This window comes from Oryctolagus cuniculus, chromosome 6, assembly GCF_964237555.1.
Source record: "Oryctolagus cuniculus chromosome 6, mOryCun1.1, whole genome shotgun sequence".
Lineage (NCBI taxonomy): Eukaryota > Metazoa > Chordata > Mammalia > Lagomorpha > Leporidae > Oryctolagus > Oryctolagus cuniculus.
Window position 1 is genome coordinate 28,056,995 of NC_091437.1, and position 19,257 is coordinate 28,076,251.

Sequence of the window (19,257 nt, forward strand, 5' to 3'; positions counted from 1 at the left end):
GTGACGCGATCGTCAGAGAGGCTGACCAATAGACAAAGAAAAAGGCCGGAAGTCGGCTCGTGGGTAGTAAGAAGGCGGGTGTTCGCAACCGCCTAGGCCTGCGCGGGTCAACGCAGCTTGGGGGCCGCGAGCCAGCGAGCGGCGCGTGACGAAGAGCCTGAGCGACGGGTCACCTTGGCCAATGATCTGCTGCCGCCGGGGAGCTGCAGCCACTGGTGAGTCGAGTGGGCGGGAGGCAGCAGGTTAGGCAGTGAGAAGTTAGTGGCGCTGCTGGGACGGGGGAAAGGAGACGCTTCTTCCTCCTGCTGCTCCACTCGTTCCTGGGATCAGCGGAGGCGTTGGCCGCGAGTGACTGGGCTGCGTCTCCGGTTCCGCGTGCTAACCATGCTGACCGACGGCGGGGGCGGCGGCACCTCCTTTGAGGAGGACCTGGACTCTGTGGCTCCGCGATCCGCCCCAGCCGGGGCCTCGGAGCCGCCTCCGCCGGGAGGGGTCGGGCTGGGGATCCGCACCGTGAGGCTCTTTGGGGAGGCCGGGCCCGCGCCGGGAGTCGGCGGCGGCGGTACGGGTGCAGGCGGAGGGGACGCGGCGCTGGATTACAAGTTGGCGGCTGCGGTGCTGAGGACCGGGGGTGGAGGTGGTACCTCTGGCAGCGACGAGGACGAGGTGTCCGAGGTACGGCTTCGGGACCCCCGCCTGCCACACAAGCGTGAGGCGTGGACTCTTTTTGGGGTGGCACAGGGCTGGGGTCAGCCTCGCGCGTCCCGGGCACAGTGGTTCTCTGACAGCACTGGGCTCCATGGCGGCGCTCGCTGCGCGCGGGCCTAGTGAGCCCAGGGCTTACGCCTCAGCACGCGCGGCTCGAGCGGGACGTCTTCCCGTCCCCGTCTGTAGACCCACAATGGGGAGCCCTTCGGACTATAAGCTTCGCGCGGGAACAAGGACTGCTCAAACTACCTCCCGCCCGCCCGCCGAGCTGTGGAGTTGGGGGCGGGGGGCGGGGTCTTGCCAGAGTCCCTGCCCTTGGTACTGAGAGAGACAGAGACAGAGAGACAGAGAGACTGACCGAGCTGGCTCGCTCAGGGAGCGTTTTTAGGCTGTGCCTCTCTGCAGAGTCGAGGCGTACGTTTATTTGCCTTAGGCCTTTTACGGAGAGTCCTTGTTTAGTTTGAGGCAGGTGAGTATTAAGGAGCGCTCAGCCTTTACTCCGAAAAATCACGTGACTCTTGTTCCTGCGACGTTTTTGTGAAGTTAGACAGGAAAAGGAAGTTCTACCGCATCTTGGCCTTCGGAATAGCTGGGTGGCAGAACTCTGAGGTTTTTCAGCTCTGGGAAGATGAGGCGTCCATTGGGCACCTTCTGCAGTGAGTGATGCTGGTTACGAGGTCCAGCATTTCTTTTAATTCTCAGGCGCACACATGGTTAGGTCCGAGCAACCAAGGATGGTAGGCACCCTTTTCTTTTAGGCTCCAGGGAACAGGGGGGGTTTATTGGCATATATAAATTTTTTCTCTTGACTCTGGCTTGGGTTTAGCCCTGTCCTGTGGTGACTGTTGTTTTAAGTGCTCATAGTATACCTTCCATTTTGGTTGTTAGGTGCCTGGTTCATCCCCTGTGACCAATTATTTGAACCTCTGGTCTTGGTATTAAAGTATGGGAATTTCTCTGTGTGTACTAACAATCCTGGCTGCTGTGTTTGAGAGGCATAAGGAGAAATTTAGTGGGTTGCGGAATAGTTAGTACACTGTCTTTTCATTCTAGTTCTGTACAGGGATTTCCTTCGATTTAAAACCTTAGCACGTTCTGATCCCAGCATTCTGCTTGGAAAAAATGCTGTTTGAGTTTAAAGGGTTTACTCGCTTGGGTTTATCTTTGAGTTTCGCTACAAGGGAAATAGCTTATACGTCAAGACAAGACATGGATTTTATCCGAGTTGGCAGTTATGGTGAGATTCTCCAAAGCATTTCCACTTGGGCTTGTGAAAGGCTTCTTCTTCTTTTTTTTTTTTTTTTTTTTTGACAGGCATAGTGGACAGTGAGAGAGAGAGACAGAGAGAAAGGTCTTCCTTTGCCGTTGGTTCACCCCCCAGTGGCTGCTGCGGCCGGCACACCGTGCTGATCCGAAGCCAGGAGCCAGGTACTTCTCCTGGTCTCCCATGCGGGTGCAGGGCCCAAGGACCTGGGCCACAGTGAACCTTGATGAGAGATGAACCTAGAAGACATGTACTCTTTAGCTAGTAATTTAGATGGTTACCTTTAGAGTCCCAAGATTAGAATTTTCCTTTGAAACTTGGAGAATCTGAAAAGGTTCATTTTGTCAATGTGATGAAAAGAGAGTGTCCTTGATTCTCTGGTCCATTTTTACATAATTGTCATGGGTAAGGTGATGTTTGCTTTTATATGAGTATATATATATATATATATATATTTTTTTTTTTTTAAGATTTATTTACTTACCTGAGAGGTAGAGTTACAGAAAGAGAGGTCTTCCATCCGCTGATTCACTCCCAAGATGGCTGCAACGGCCAGAGCTGGGCTGATCCGAAGCCAGGAGCATCTTCCGGGTCTCCCACGTGGGTGCAGGGACCCAGGCATATGGGCCATGCTCCACTGATTTCCCAGGCTGTCAGCAGAGAGCTGGATCCTAAGTGGAGCAGCTGGGACTTGAACTGGTGCCCATATGGGATGCCGGTACCTCAGGCGGATGGTTAACCTTCTGTGCCATAGTGTCAGACCCTATATAAGTATATTCTTAAATTTCTCTAGAGGTGGAGTGCTAGTGAGCTTCCAAAGTTATAAATCTTTCTTTTTTTTTTTTTTGGACAGGCAGAGTGGACAGTGAGAGAGAGACAGAGAGAGAAAGGTCTTCCTTTTGCCGCTGGTTCACCCTCCAATGGCCGCCGCTGCAGCCGGCGCACCGCGCTGATCCTGGCAGGAGCCAGGAGCCAGGTGCTTTTCCTGGTCTCCCATGGGGTGCAGGGCCCAAGCACCTGGGCCATCCTCCACTGCACTCCCTGGCCATAGCAGAGAGCTGGCCTGGAAGAGGGGCAACCGGGACAGAATCCGGCGCCCCAACCGGGACTAGAACCCGGTGTGCCGGCGCCGCAAGGTGGAGGATTAGCCTATTGAGCCACGGCGCCGGCTCTATAAATCTTTCTTGTGTCCTCTCTACACCCAGGAGAACTTCAAAATGTTCACAGAAAATGGAATTGAAAGATAAGTTTATTTTGATGCAAAAATAATGAGATCCATGCATATGAGGGGACCTCAGAAAGTTCTTGGAAAACTTAAAAAGGTAGCACATTTTCTTTTTTTTTTTTTTTTTTTTTTGACAGGCAGAGTGGACAGTGAGAGAGAGAGACAGAGAGAGAAAGGTCTTCCTTTGCCGCTGGTTCACCCTCCAATGGCCGCCGCTGCAGCCGGCGCACCGCGCTGATCCTGGCAGGAGCCAGGAGCCAGGTGCTTTTCCTGGTCTCCCATGGGGTGCAGAGCCCAAGCACCTGGGCCATCCTCCACTGCACTCCCTGGCCATAGCAGAGAGCTGGCCTGGAAGAGGGGCAACCGGGACAGAATCCGGTGCCCCAACCGGGACTAGAACCCGGTGTGCCGGCGCCGCAAGGTGGAGGATTAGCCTATTGAGCCACGGCGCCGGCTCTAGGTAGCACATTTTCCATGAAATTAAACAAATTAAAAAAATTTATCAGAGCTCTCTTTTGCTGGTTTACTCCCCAGATGCCCACAACCTCCAGCCTGGGCAAAGCTGGGAGAACTGGGAGCTGGAAACTCGATCCAGATATCCTACATGAGCCATAGTAACCCAGTTACTTGGGCCTTCTCCACTGCCTCCCAGGGTCTGCATCAGCAGGAAACTGGGGTCAGGAGTTGGAGCTGGAATTCAAACCAAAGCATTATGATGTGTACTGTGAGCATGTTAACCACCTTGCCAAATACCACCCCTCCTTGAATGTTTTGAAGATTCCTTGTATTTTTTTCATTTGGAATTTCCATACTGTATTGTTAAAACTATGGGCACAGTCCACGCCTTTTGTGTTTTATTGCCGTTTAGTGTAGAAATCACGTGGTGATTAGTATTTAGGCATTATATATATAGAGAGAGAGAGAGAGACCTCATTTTTAGAATGAAGTTTTCTATTGTACTCACAGACCATTTAACCTAATCTTAGGTGATCCTCCGTGTGTATGTAGATTGTTTTTTTAAGCTGTGGAGAAAGAAAATTTTGTTTTTGTGTCCCATTTTCTCCTATATTGTATAAAGAAATTCCTGGAGTTTCTATGCTTTGCTATAAAGCATGTTTAATAGGGAATAGTCTATGTGTTTGTGAATGGAATGACCCAACAAATGTCTTACCTTTTTTGTTTTCTCTTTGACAAGATGTACTGTTTTCTTCCATAGTATTGCCTTTGAATTTCCAATGTGAAGAGGTCGTAAATAATGTTGTTCAAGAAATACTCAGACTGACATTGATGGATAATATAAAATCCTCATTTTCATCTTTCCTAAATATTTTAGAACCAAGTACCTACACATCCAGAAAGATGATGAGTTGGTGTGTAGTTTGGGAGTGAAGTTTATCTTGTTCCCCAAATGGAGCAGCAGGACCACGTGAGAAGTGAGTGAGAATTGTGGAGACCTAGTATATTTGCTGTAGAATTAAATGAAGTCCTAAACGTTTTGTGTGCAGAGGAGTAGATACTGTAAGGACTTCTATCATCAGAGCCAAGAGCTGAAAAAAAAAAAAAATTACTGTGTTCTCTTGCTGGTCAAGTCAAAAGAACTTTTAGTTCAAGGAAGGGACTAAGGTATTTTAGCAAATTCTTTATATTGGAATTTTGCTATCTTAGAGAATGCCACCATTTGGGGATCATTGGATTTTGTTGCTTTATACATTGGGATAAATATTTGTTTTGTGTTTCTTCAGTCTTGCTGAGCATGTTCCTTAGCTGTCTAAGGCCTTGAATACAAGAGTCAGAGCTTGCATTGGGTCTTATTGAAATATACCTATTGTTAACAATAGAGATCAGGTTAAAAATTCCTTAAAAACCAGTTTTTAAATGTTAATTTTTTTTTCAAATTGAAACAGATTTTAAAGAAAGGACTTTAGTATGATTTATGGTTCTTAATTTTTCTGTCATAAAGAATATATGCACATACTATATGTATATCTGTGTGTGGCATCCTCCTTTAAAAATTGTTACAAAAGTATAGTCATGGTGAAAAATTCAACAGTGTAGATAATAAACATAAGCTGAAAAGTAAGTTTTTTATTTTATTATTTATTTATTTATTTTTTGACAGGCAGAGTGGACAGTGAGAGAGAGAGAGACAGAGAGAAAGGTCTTCCTTTGCCTTTGGTTCACCCTCCAATGGCCGCCGCGGCCGGCGCACCGCGCTGATCCGATGGCAGGAGCCAGGTACCTATCCTGGTCTCCCATGGGGTGCAGGGCCCAAGCACTTGGGCCATCCTCCACTGCACTCCCTGGCCACAGCAGAGAGCTGGCCTGGAAGAGGGGCAACCGGGACAGAATCCGGCACCCCGACCAGGACTAGAACCCGGTGTGCCGGCGCCGCAAGGCGGAGGATTAGCCTAGAGAGCCGCGGCGCCGGCCTGAAAAGTAAGTTTTTATTCCCACCCCCAGTGACCCTTCAAATCTCACTCTTCAAGGTAACCAATATTAGAATTTTTCTTTGAATAAATTTTCTAGGCCTGTCTATGTAGATATGCGTGTAAGTTTATACACATACACTTTAAAAGCATATCAAATTAAATAGCATAGCTTTATATCAGACTTAATTTTCTTGAGGCAGAGGCTGTATTTACAATTACATAAAAGCACACAAAATTGTAAACAGCTCTGAAATTATAGCAAAACCTTTATAGGGATTTTTTTCATCCAAAAATTACTTTTAAAGGCAAAAGCACAAATCCCGGCAGGCGTTGGGACACAGTGGATTAAGTCCCTGCTTGGGATGCTTGCATTCCCTATTAAGAGTACTGGTTCAAGTCACAGCTGCTCTGCTTCCTATTGATGTAACCTGGGAGACACAGATGATGACTTGGTTGCTTGAGCCCCCTTCCCATGTGGGAAGCCTGCATAGAGTTTTGGGATCCTGACTTCAGCATGGCCCAGCCCTGGCTGTTGTGGACCTTTGGGGACTGAACTAGTGAATGGAAGATCTGTCTCTGTTTCCGTCACTCTACTTTTCAAATACACTTTTTTTTTAAAGCACAGGTTATATTTACATTTTGGATATTCTCTGTTAGTTCTTTATTATGAGGAGCTCTCCTATGCATTACTAGCATCTGTGACTTCTAACCACCAGACCCCAATAGAACCCATCCACTTGTGATAGCCAAAAATTCTTCCAGATGTTGCCAAATGTATCCTGGGGGCAAAATCACCCTTAGTTGAGAATCACTGGTGTAGAGGCCACTGTTTTCATCAGAGATGGCAGTTTTGTCATGAATACTCTCTGTATTCAAACTTCAGGTAAACAAGGTGAGTCACAGCTTTTAATAGCATCTCAGAGCTTATATTCCTGACGAACAAGGAGAAACTGAAAGAAGGTGCTAAAAGGTTTAATGTAAAATCAGCATGTGTTACTGTCAGTTTTCTATGGTAAAAATTAATATTTTGTGGAACTTTCACTTAAAACATTATACAGTTTATAAAAGGTTATTACTATCCATGAAAGTGAACTTAAAAAAAAAAAAAGACCTTATAAAAAAAAAACCTTATGGATGCTTTCAGTTTGTTCAAGGTAGAAGTAGCTTTATTCTTCAGTTATCACTAGTGGTCAAATAGGAAATATAACTTTGCTTTTTAGTGGACAAATTTTGGAGATATTAGAAATGGCGATTGAAGACAAATAACTGTAATTTGTTATATACTGCATGAGTCTCAGTCTTGCACAGGCTTCATTCTGTAAGGCATTAAGACTTTATATATAAACTGATAATATTGATGAGTCTGATTCTATAAATAGTGGGTCGGTGCATGGTTGATTCATATGGGTAGGAGGAAAACTTTGTGAAACTTGAAGTATAAGGCATTTTTTTGGTTTTTGTTTTTTGGTGGGTGGTTTAAAACCTTTTCAGTAAGTGATTACGTTCCTATAGCTCCTAAATCGAAGTAATATGAGTAGATGCAGTGAAGTCTTGATCTCACCCCTGCTCTCTGCCTTCTACACTTTTCATATATATCATTTCAGAATTTCTTTATGAGAATATAAATATGTACTTTTATTTTCCACAAAAAGTAACATACTAGTCATGAGAAAATTGTAAATGGTAAAATTGAGAGGGATGTAGATTCTTTTTTTTTTTTTTTTTTTTAAGATTTATTTATTTTATTTGAAAGGCAGAATTACAGAGAGAGAGGCACAGGCAGAAAGAGAGGTCTTCTGTTCTCTGGTTCACTCCCCAGATGGCCACAACGGCTGGAGCTGCGCTGATCCGAAGCCAGGAATCAGGAGCTTCCTCTGGGTTTTCCACATGGGTGCAGGGGCCCAAGCACTTGGGCCGTCTTCTACTGCTTTCCCAGGCCATAGCAGAGAGCTGGATTAGAAGAGGAGCTGCCGGGACTCCCAACTGGCTCCCATATAAGATACCTGCACTGCGGACGGCAGCTTTACCTGCTATGCCAAAGTGCTGGCCCCCGTATTTAGACTCTTAAAAGTGATGAGTTGTGCTATGAATGAAGCATGGGATGGATTTAAGTGCATTTGTTTCTGAACCTGTTAGTAGAGTCATGATGGACTGACTAGATGACCTCTGAAACCAATTCTGGCCTATTGATTTGACGATAGATAAGATAAATAGAATATGTTGATTTAAAGAAAAGCAAAGCAATTTTAAAAATCATTAGTCTTGAGTTGGCGAATATGGAACCAAAGTTGTAAGAAATAAAATAAACTTTTTACACACTGTGAATGTACTGTTAATATAGCTGTCCTCTCAAACCTTATTGATCACATTTCCCTCTCTTGTTGCTTGTCTATATAGCCATAGAATCTTGGTGATAATCCTATCTCATCTCATTTTAGGTAACTGCTACCATTTATTGAATGCTTATTATATGCCAGTACCGTACTAGATTCTTTCGTTATTTTATTTAATGGTTTCAACACCCCTTTGAGGTAGGTATTATCTACATTTTTATGGATGCATAGAGTATGTTCAGAGAAATAATGAATTCAGAAAACAAAAAGATGGTTAAAATGTTACACAGCTAGTGAGTGGTAAAGCTAGGATTTGAATCTATTATTGAATTAAAAGTCCATGCTACTATTTTGCTTCTTTACATTAAGAGCTAGGCAAAGTTTTTGGTTACTAAATACTGTTTCTGCATTATTTAAATGAAATGAGGAATATAAGGACAATGTAGAAAATTTCATCATGAAGCTAATTTTTTAATTTCTTTGTGTTTGGAGATTATACTCTTCTGTTTTACAAAATAGATGTTAAAAGTATCTGCATTTGACTAAATATCAAATTAAAAACTTTATGTCAAGACTCTGTAAAGCCTGAAAAGTGTGAGAACCACGGAACTAAGGGACTTGACCAGGATTACACAGCTAATGTGTAAGCAGTCAGCAGAAAATAGATCATGTGACTCCCATTCTAGTTATCTTTCTTGCTAGATTGTCCTGGTGACTATCTTTTTTTCTGATGCATTATATCTATGAATTTAATTTATGAGTACTTACCTCAAGCTGGCATATAATCAATTTATAGTTGGCCGTTTTGGAAAAATTTTATATTATTTAATTAAATTGCTGATAGCCATTAGATCAGCATATTAAGAAGATATATCTTTGAGTTTCAGTAAGTATAGGAGGGGCATTATTTGTAGGTAATTATATTACAAACTTACTTGAAAAGTTCAGAACTTATTATTTTAAAAGGGTTAAGGAATAAGTAAAACCACTGATAGAGGAAAGCATATGCCTTACTTTATACCTTTGCCAATATAGGAAACAGTGGCTTTGCAATATTGTCACAGTCCAGTTCTTTTGTAAAAATTAAAATTAGTGTGTGCTGCTGTTCTACTGGCAGTTACTGACATGGTTCTTGTGAATGAAAATCAGTTGCCTTATGATTGTCTGGCTTATCTATCTTTCTGCCCAGTTCGTCCAAAGAAAATATGGTTGAATATAAAGCACTTTTTTCTTTGCTGAACTGAGATTTGGTAACTGTTTGCCAAGAGCACATTTTGATTTTTTTTCCCATTACATTTTTTTATTCTTGCAAAATTTTCTTCTTTCTGAATAGGTTGCAATTTCAGTAGTAGAAAGGGTTTTTCTTTAAAAATCTGGATATCCCACTGCTTCCTAGTGACTTGATTTATTTATATTAGTATGCAATTTTGAAGAGAGAAAGGCAAATGTACCCCTAGGAATTAACTCTAAGAACTAAAGAATTAAACTAGAAAACAACTTATTAAATTGCCAAGGTAAGTTTAATATGTGTGTTTGTAATGAGGATAGTTAGATTGAGAACTTTTTTTTAACTGTGGTAAAGTATTCATAACAAAGTTTAGCATTTTTTATTTTATTTATTTATTTATTTATTTGAAAGTCAGAGAGAGGAGAGGCAGAGAGAGAGAGAGAGGTCTTCTATCTGATGGTTCGCTCCCCAGCTGGCCACATTGGCCAGAGCTGCACTGATCCGAAGCCAGGAGCCAGGAGCTTCCTCTGGGTCTCTCATGCAGGTGCAGGGGCCCAAGGACTAGGGCCGTCTTCCACTGTTTTCCCAGGCCACAGCAGAGAGCTGGATCGGAAGTGGAGCATTCCAGGTCTCGAACTGGTGCCCATAAGGGATGCCAGCACTTCAGGACAGGGTGTTAACCCGCTGCGCCACAGTGCCAGCCCCAATGTTTAGCATTTTAACTGTTTTTTTCTTTGTGCTTTTAAATTGTGACAGAATATATATAACAAAGTCTACCATTTAAACCACTTCACCTTGTTGTAACTGTTACCATTGGCTATCTGTAAGATTTTTAGTCTTCCCAAAATGAAACTTTGTAGCTATTAAACAGTGATTTCCCAATTCTCTTTCCCAGCCTATGACAACTCCCCTTCTACTTTCTGTTTGTGTATTTGACTACTCTACATACTTGATATAATTGGAATCATGCCGTATTCATACTTTTGTGACTGGCTTTATTCAATTAGTGTAATATTTTCAGGGTTTATCCAGTTGTAGCATGTGTTAGAATTTCATTCCTTTTTGAGATAAATAATATTCTATTGTATATATACTCTATTTTTTTCTATGCTCATCTGTTAATGGACAGTTGGATTACTTCTACCTTTTCCCTGTTGTGAATAATGCCACTGTAAATGCAGGTGTATAAATACCTCTTTTAGACTGTGCATTCAGTTCTTTTGGGTATATACCCAGAAAAGGAATTGCTGGATCATAATAATTCATTTTTTAAAATTTTTTTTTTTTTTTTTTTGGTTCTTCGGCTAGGACAGCAGAGGCTTTTTATTGTACACGCGTGCGTTACACTCGGCCACAACAGAGCAGGATTAGTCCAGAATGCCCGGCCCAGGGCGGCCTGCGGGGCCCTTTCTGTGTCAGCGGAGCGGTCTCCCAGGTGTTCGCAGTGATCCGGCCGCAGCGGCTCGCAGTCCAACAGATGCACCGGCGTCCCAGGACGGGCATTCCTCCTCCTGCCCCCGGCCGTCACGCGCACAGCCGTGACAGCACCTCTGTCTCATCTTTCTTCTTTTGCGCTTCAGCCTGCGCATTCGCTTCTTCCTCCACTTGGCTCTCATGGCGCGGAGGTCTCCAAGAAGATGGCGCTAAAGCCGAGAGCCAATTTTTAATTTTTTAAAGGAACTTCCATACTGTCTTCTGTAGCAGGAATGTGTAAATGTTCCAACTTTTCTACATTCTAGTCAACACTTATTTTCTGTTTGTAGCTGTTTGTGTTTTGATAATAGCTATCCTCTGTGGTATGCAGTGGTGTCTCATTGGTTTTGATTTATATTGATCTGATGAGTGGTTAAGCATTTTTTCATGAGCTTATTGGCTGTTTGTGTATCTTTGGGAGAAATGTCTATTCACATTCTAAAACAGATTTAAAATCTAAGTTTTCTTTTTCCTAGGTTTTTATTTATTTGAAAGGCAGAGAGATAGAGACAGAGAGATCTTAAATCTGCCAACTCACCCTCCAACTGCCCACAATATCCTGGGCTGGGCCAGTCTTAAGCCAGGAGCCAGGAACTTGATCCTGGGTCTTCTACATGGGTGGCAGAGACCCTAGTACCTAAGCCATCACCCTGCTACTTCCCAAGATGAGCATCAGCAGGGAGCTGGACCAGAAGCAGATGAGCGGGAACTAAACCAGGCGTTCTGACATTCTGATGACAGATGTGGGCATTCCAAAATCTAACCCTCTGTTCCAAATGCCTGCCCCTGGTTGTTTGCTATTTAGTTGCAGTAGTTCCTTTTATTAGTTCCTTATCAGATATATAATTTCCAAATTCTGTGGCTTACCTAGACTTTAAAATAATTTTTTCTTTTGTTATCTGTGCTTTTGCTGTTATATTCTTGAAGTCATTGTCAAGTACAATTTTTTAAAAATATTATTTCATTTATTTGAAGGACAGTTAAAGAGAGAGGTAGAGACAGAGAGAAAGGTCTTCCATCCGATGGTTCACTCCTCAGATGACTACAAAGGCCAGAGCTGCACCAGTTCGAAGCCAGGAGCCAGGAGCTTCCTCTGGGTCTCCCACGTGGGTGCAAGGGCCCAAGGACTTGGGCCATCTTCTACTGCTATCCCAGGCCATAGCAGAGAGCTGAATCAGAAGAGGAGCAGCCGGGACTAGAACTGGCACCCATAAAGGATGCCGGCACTTCAGGCCAGGGCTTTGACCTGCTGTGCCACAGGGCCGGCCTGTCAAGTATAATTTTTTTTTTTTTTTTATTTTATTTTTATTTTATTTTTTTATTTTTTTATTTTTTATTTTTATTTTTATTTTATTTTTTTTTTGACAGGCAGAGTGGACAGTGAGAGAGAGAGACAGAGAGAGAAAGGTCTTCCTTTGCCGCTGATTCACCCTCCAATGGCCGCCGCTGCAGCCGGCGCACCGCGCTGATCCTGGCAGGAGCCAGGAGCCAGGTGCTTTTCCTGGTCTCCCATGGGGTGCAGGGCCCAAGCACCTGGGCCATCCTCCACTGCACTCCCTGGCCATAGCAGAGAGCTGGCCTGGAAGAGGGGCAACCGGGACAGAATCCGGTGCCCCAACCGGGACTAGAACCCGGTGTGCCGGCGCCGCAAGGTGGAGGATTAGCCTATTGAGCCACGGCGCCGGCTTTTTTTTTTTTTTTTTACAGGCAGAGTGGACAGTGAGAGAGAGAGAGACAGACAGAAAGGTCTTCCTTTGTTGTTGGTTCACCCTCCAATGGCCACTGCGGCCGGCGCACCGCGCTAATCCGATGGCAGGAGCCAGGTACTTATCCTGATCTCTCATGGGGTGCAGGGCCCAAGCACTTGGGCCATCTCCACTGCACTCCCTGGCCATAGCAGAGGGCTGGCCTGGAAGAGGGGCAACCGGGACAGAATCCGGCGCCCCGACCGGGACTAGAACCCGGCACCGCAAGGCGGAGGATTAGCCTAGTGAGCTGCGGCGCCGGCTCCGTCAAGTATAATTTAATGAAAATTTTCTCCAGCATTTTCTTCTAAGAGTTTTGTAGTTTTAGCTCTTAAATTTTATATGTATGATCCATTTTGAGTTAATTTTTTATTTTAAAATTTTATTTATTTATTTGAAAGGTAGAATTACAGAGAGGGAGAGATGGAGACAGAGATTTTCTGTTTGCTGGTTCACTCAAATAGCCACAACTGCTGGGGCTGGGCTAGGCTGAAGCCAGAGGTCTGGAACTCTAACCAGGTCTCCCACTTGGTTTCAGTGGCCCAACCACTTGAGCTAAATTTTGCTGCCTTCTTAGGCACATTAGCAGGAAGCTAGATCAAAAGGTGGGCAGCCAGGACTTGAACCAGAACTCATAGGGGTTGCTGGTATTGCTGTGTTGGGTTACCCTGCAGCACTAATTCAGGCCCGTATTGGCATTTATATGTGGGTTTTCTGATATATTTCATTGTATGTTTGTCCTTATTGCTAATACCACATTGTTTTGATTTCTGTAGCCTTGTATTAAGTTTTGGAATAAGTGTTATTTCAACTTTGCCCTTTTTCAATATTGTGTTGGCTATTCAAGGACTTTTGAAATTTCATATGAATTTTAGGATGGGTCTTTGTATTTCTTCAAAAAATGACTTTGGGGGGTTGGCGCTGTGGCATAGCAGGTTGAGCTGCCAACTGCAGTGCCAGCATCCCATGTGGGTACTAGTTCAAGTCCTGGCTGCTCCACTTCTGATCCAGCTCCCTGCTAATGTGCTTGGGAAAGTAACAGAAGATGGCTCAAGTATTTGAGCCCCTGAACCCACATGGGAGACCTGGAAGAGGCTCCTGGCTCCTAGCTCTGGAACATCCCAGTTGTGGCTGTTGGCAGCCATTTGGGGAGTGAACCAGCAGATGGAAGATCTCTCTTTCTCTTTCAAACAAATAAATCTGAAAAAAAAAGGGGGACATTGGGATTTGATAGTGATTACATGAAATCTCTAGATCATTTTGGATGAGAACAAGTTTTGATACAAATCATATGTAATTACTTCATCACAGTAGATACAGCAAATCAAAAGGTTTGAACTTCACAAAATACTAAAAAGCATCTGTAGCAGAAAAAGACTGCTTGACCATTACTGATGATCTCCCTGAAGCCATTAAACTCAAATAGCATGGAATTCTTTATTTGGTAGATTTTTTTTTTTTAAACGGGCAGAGTGGACAGTGAGAGAGAGAGACAGAGAGAAAGGTCTTCCTTTGCCGTTGGTTCACCCCCGAATGGCTGCTGCAGCCGGCACACTGCACTGATCTGAAGCCAGGTGCTTCTGCTGGTCTCCCATGTGGGTGCAGGGCCCATGTACTTGGGCCATCCTCCACTGCACTCCCGGGCCACGGCAGAGAGCTGGACAGGAAGAGGAGCAACTGGGACAGAATCCGGCATCCCGACCGGGACTAGAACCCAGGGTGCCAGCGCTGCAGGCGAAGGATTAGCCTATTGAGCCGTGGCGCCGGCCGGTGGATGTTTTGAATATTTATTTTTTCCTGATTTGTCTTTATTTCCTTGTTAGTCCTTGATTAGTTTGTGATTGATCAGAATGTTGCATGTATTGGTTATATGCTATTTTTTTTTTTTTTTGACAGGCAAAGTTAGACAGTGAGAGAGAGAGAGACAGAGAGAAAGATCTTCCTTTTTCCGTTGTTTCATCCCCAAAGTGGCCGCTTTGGCTGGTGCGCTGCACCGATCCGAAGCCAGGAGCTAGGTGCTTCCTCCTGGTCTCCCATGTGGGTGCAGGGCCCAAGCACTTGGGCCATCCTCCACTGCACTCCTGGGCCACAGCAGAGAGCTGGACTGGAAGAGGAGCAACTGGGACCGAACCGGTGCCCCAACTGGGACTAGAACCCAGGGTGCTGACGCTGCAGGCGGAGGATTAGCCTAGTGAGCCTTGACGCCGGCAATTTATATGCTATTAAGAGTACTTTTTATCCATTATGTGAATAGAGATGAGTTCATTTTGGAAAAACTATTTCAATATGATATTAAACTTAAATAAATTAACCTGTAGTGTATTCTTTAATGATGTAGAATTTATTTTTTTTTTAAAGATTTATATATGTATTTGAGAGGCAGAGTAACAGAGAGACAGAGAAAGAGAGAGAGAGGTCTTGTATCCACTGGTTCACCCCCTAAAGGGCCTCAGTGGCTGGAGCTGGACCAATCCAAATCAGGAGCTAGGAGCTTGTTCTGGGTCTCCCATGCGGGTGCAGGAGCCCAAGCACTTGGGCCATCCTCTGCTGCTTTCTCAGGTAGATTAGCAGGGAGCTGGATCTGAAATGGAACAGATGGGACTCGAACTGATGCCCATATGGCATGCCAGTGCCACAGTCGGAGGCCTAACCTACCATACCACAGCACTAGCCACAGTGATGTAGAATTGAGAGTTTTAACTGGCATTTTATGAAATCCCATATCTGTTAATTCCTTGACTGTTAACAATTTGAAGGGATGTTCAGCTCTTATCAGCCTCTAGTTGTATTTCTTTTCTAAGTATATACTTATTTTTCTGTTACATTTCTACATTTTTGTTTCTGCCTTTTAAAAATAGAACAGTTGGTAAATTTTATAACGTATGAAACAAACCATCATTATTAAAGAGAAAATTCCATAAGGGGTAGTGGTCCAAATTATGTTGGATACATTCTTTTCTTTTGTTCCTTTTTATTTTGATACAGTTTTAAAGTTCCTGGAAAGTTGCAAGATTAATACAAGGAACTTTTCCCATATGTCTTTTACCCTGGTGACTTGCATTGAGTTCCTGGCTCCTGGCTTCTGTCTGGCCCAGCCCTGCATATAGCAGGAATTTGTGAAGTGAAGTAGTAAATACGAGATCTATCTTTTACTCTTTTTCTCTGCCTTTCAAATAAGTAAAAATAAATAAATTTAGAACATAAAAAATTGTTTTGAGAGAAAACTCCCATCCACTGATTCACTCCCCAAATTCCTGCAATGGTGGCAGTTGGGCTGGGGCCAAAGCTAGGAGCTGGGAACTCAGAGTCTCAAGTCTTCCTTGCAGGTGCCAGCAACCTGGTTACTTGCATTGTTGCTGCTGCCTCCCAGAGTTTGCATTGACAGGAAGCTGAGGTTGGGCTGGAGCTGGGAATTGAACCTAGGTACATCAGTTTGGAAATTGAGTGTCTTAATTGGTAAGCTGAATGCCTCCTTGAGTTAATTTTTGTATAGAATGTGAGGTAGAGATCCAACTTAATTCTTTTGAATATAGGTATTCAGTTGTTCTAGCAGCTACATTTATCGAAAAGACTATATTTCTTTGCTAATTGAATTGATTTATCACCCTGTTCGAAAATCAGTTGACTGTAAGGGGCTGGTGTTGTGGTGAACATGTCAAGCTGCTGCCTGCAATGCCAGCATCCTATATGAGTGCTGGTTGGTGTCCTGGCTGCTCCACTTGTGCTCCAGCCCCCTGCTAATGTGCCTGGGAAAGCAGCAGAAGATTGCCTAGGTACTTGGAACTCTACATCCCACACAGAGAACTCAATAAATTTCTTGGCTTCTGGCTTCAGCTTGACCCAGCCCTGGACATTGCAGCCTTTTGGAGGGTGGACTATCAGATGGAAGAACTCTGTCTCTCCCTCTCTCTCGCTGTAACTTTACCTTTTAAAATAAATAGATAAATCTAAAAAAAAAAAAAAAGTTGACTGTAAATGTGAGGATTCTTTTCTGAACTGTCTTTTCTAGTCCATTGATCTATTAGTCTCCTTATGCCAGTTCCATACTCTTTTGATTACTATAGTTTTTTGTAGTGAATTTTGAGAAAAGTGTAAATCTTCTATCCTTTTTCAAGATTGTTTTGGCTATTCTGGGTTTATGGATATGATATGTTTTTGTTCTCTTGATCTAATTTCTAAGAATCATGTTTATTGGTGGTATTTAAAATGCTGCAGAATATTAAAATACACAGAAGACTCCTCCTATAACATTCTAGCTCTTAGAATTTCTTCTCCTCTGTATATGTTGAAGGTGGTTGGGTTTGGGGAATTTGTGTGATTTAAAATCTGTAATTTGCCAGACTGAAAAAAGAACAAGTTGCCATAGTATCAATACTTGTTTTTTTTCCCTTGTATCCTTTCCCTGAGAAAGCCTGGGTATACAAAACCAAAGAGAGAGGAGGTGGTTGGTTTGAGTACCACAGTGTCTTAGTAAATCCTATGGGTATAATAGTTTGCAAGAGGAATATAAAGACTAAAGAGTATATTTTTTCCAGGATAATAAACAAAGGAATAAAAGGAATAGAATATAATGCACAATAATTTTTTAAAAAAGATTATTTATTTTACTTGAGAGGTAGAGTTACAGACAGTGAGAAGGAGACAGAGATCTTCCTTCTGTTGGTTCACTCCCCAATTGGCCGCAGTGGTCGGAGTTGGGCTGATCCAAAGCCAGGAGCCAGGAGCATCCTCCAGGTCTCCCATGCCAGTGCAGGAGGCTCAAGGACTTGGGCCATCCTCCACTGCTTTCCTAGGCCACAGCAGAGAGCTGGATCAGAGGTAGAGCAGCTGGGACTAGAACAGGTGCCCATATGGAATGCCGGCACCGCAGGCAGAGGATTAACCTACTGCGTCACGGCGCCAGCCCCGCACAGTAATTTTCTGACAATTCCTTAAGAGGTGTAAATTCAGGGCCGGCGCCGTGGCTCAATAGGCTAATCCTCCACCTTGCGGCGCCGGCACACCGGGTTCTAGTCTCGGTTGGGGCGCCGGATTCTGTCCCGGTTGCCCCTCTTCCAGGCCAGCTCTCTGCTATGGCCAGGGAGTGCAGTGGAGGATGGCCCAAGTGCTTGGGCCCTGCACCCCATGGGAGACCAGGAAAAGCACCTGGCTCCTGGCTCCTGCCATCGGATCAGCGCGGTGCGCCGGCCGCAGCACGCCGGCCTCGGCGGCCATTGGAGGGTGAACCAACGGCAAAAGGAAGACCTTTCTCTCTCTGTCTCTCTCTCTCACTGTCCACTCTGCCTGTCAAAAAAAAAAAAAAAAAAAAAAAAAAAGAGGTGTAAATTCAATAGCTAAGTAACCTGCATTTTGCTTAACATCCAAGCTGGTGTAATCCCTTGTTGGTTCAGTTACAGTATGTCACTGCTCAAGTGGTCTAGTGTTAAGATTACTAGTTACTTTAACTGTGAAAAATAAGGCAAGTACTGTGTTTTAGAACCAGTTTCACTTGGGACTAGACTGACATGTTAACAAGGAAAATTTTGTTTTCTCTTAGTTTGAAGTGACGTTGTTTAAGGCTATACTTAACTCATGGATGGATTTGGCCTCTTATCAACCTCCCAACAGAATTTAAAATAACATGATGATACAATATAGTTACTTACTATTGTGTATTATCATCTTGTTGTTTATTTATTGAAATTATTTACTGAAGTCAGTTTAGTTTGAGGTAGGACTTCTTTATTAATTCTTACATGTAGAATTTCTTCGTTCACAGGTTCTTGATTAGAATCTGTTTAAGAATTCTGATTTGCAGTAAAAAAAAAGAAAAAAATTCTGATTGGTGTTTTAGACTGGGTTTATTTATTCACATTTAGAATCTAATTTTTAAAAATTTATTTATTTATTTGAAAGGCAGAGTTAGAGAGGCAGATGTAGAGAGAGAGGTCTTTCATCCGCTGGTTCACTCTCCAAGTGGCTGCAAAGGCCACAGCTGGGCCGATCTGAAGCCAGGAGCCTGGAGCTTCTTCCAGGTCTCCCACGCAGGGGAGGGGCCTAAGCACTTGGGCCATCTTCTACTGCTTTCCCAGGCCATAGCAGGAAGCTGGATCGGAAGTGGAGCAATCAGAACTTGAACTGGCGACCATATGGGATGCTGGCACTGCAGACTGGAGCTTTAAACCACTGCGCCACAATGCTGGCCCCTTACTATTTGTTAAGCTTTGTTTTAGGCTTTGGAATGAAATAGATGAAAAAATTTATTTCTTGCTCTTAAAGACATTAGTCTCTTCAGGAATATGAACATTTCAGGGAATGAGAAAATAAGGTAAATTATTTATTCAGATTATATTTGCTTTGATCCTTTCAGGAGAATTTATTAATACATAAGTTAAACTTGAGTGTTCTTGATACTGTGCACTTTAATTGCATTACCTCATTTAATTTTCAAGCTGAGCTCATTATTTCCCTCCACCCTCAAGCCTTTCTTCCCCAACCCCCATCTTTGTAAATGGCATTGCCCCCAGCTAGTTACTCTAGCCAGATATCTCAGAGCTCATATCTGCTACTGCTTCTCACCACACATCTGAACAGTCCCCTTTTCTGTATCCTCATTGTTTCTTCTGTAAACCTTGTGTACATCATGTGTATCATTACAGTGATCCCTGGCTGTTATTGACCTCCAGGATTATAGCTCTCCAATTCTTCATCTAGCCTACTGTTAGAGTAAATTTTTCTGATGTTGGCTCAATTATATCATTCCTTTGACTAAAATCATTCTCATCCCTTAGGTAAGGATTCAACTTTTTTGGTATGGCAGATAGCAGGGGTGGAGAATGAACTGCCTGCGGGCCATGTAAGGCCCACAAAATC

The 19,257-nt window shown here is 43.5% G+C and overlaps 1 protein-coding gene and 1 long non-coding RNA gene across 9 annotated transcripts in view; both read left to right on the top strand.

Annotated features, from left to right (window-relative positions):
- Positions 1-231: 231 nt before the first annotated feature.
- Positions 232-19,257, top strand: part of ANKHD1 (ankyrin repeat and KH domain containing 1) — a 146,805-nt gene continuing 127,779 nt past the window's right edge. For 6 of the 8 annotated variants that reach the window (XR_007918974.2, XM_051844279.2, XM_051844281.2 and 3 more), the window contains exon 1: positions 232-675. Coding sequence is in view for 6 of the 8 variants with exons in the window: in XM_051844279.2 (XP_051700239.1) it covers positions 385-675 (291 nt within the window). In the remaining 2 variants the exon portion in view is untranslated. The remainder of the gene's footprint in view (positions 676-19,257) is intronic. The other 2 variants (XM_051844283.2, XR_011389767.1) reach the window with 2 other exon arrangements.
- Positions 12,921-18,909, top strand: LOC138850156 (uncharacterized). The gene is made up of 2 exons (XR_011389769.1): positions 12,921-17,343; positions 17,724-18,909. It is a non-coding gene; the product is annotated as an uncharacterized lncRNA (long non-coding RNA).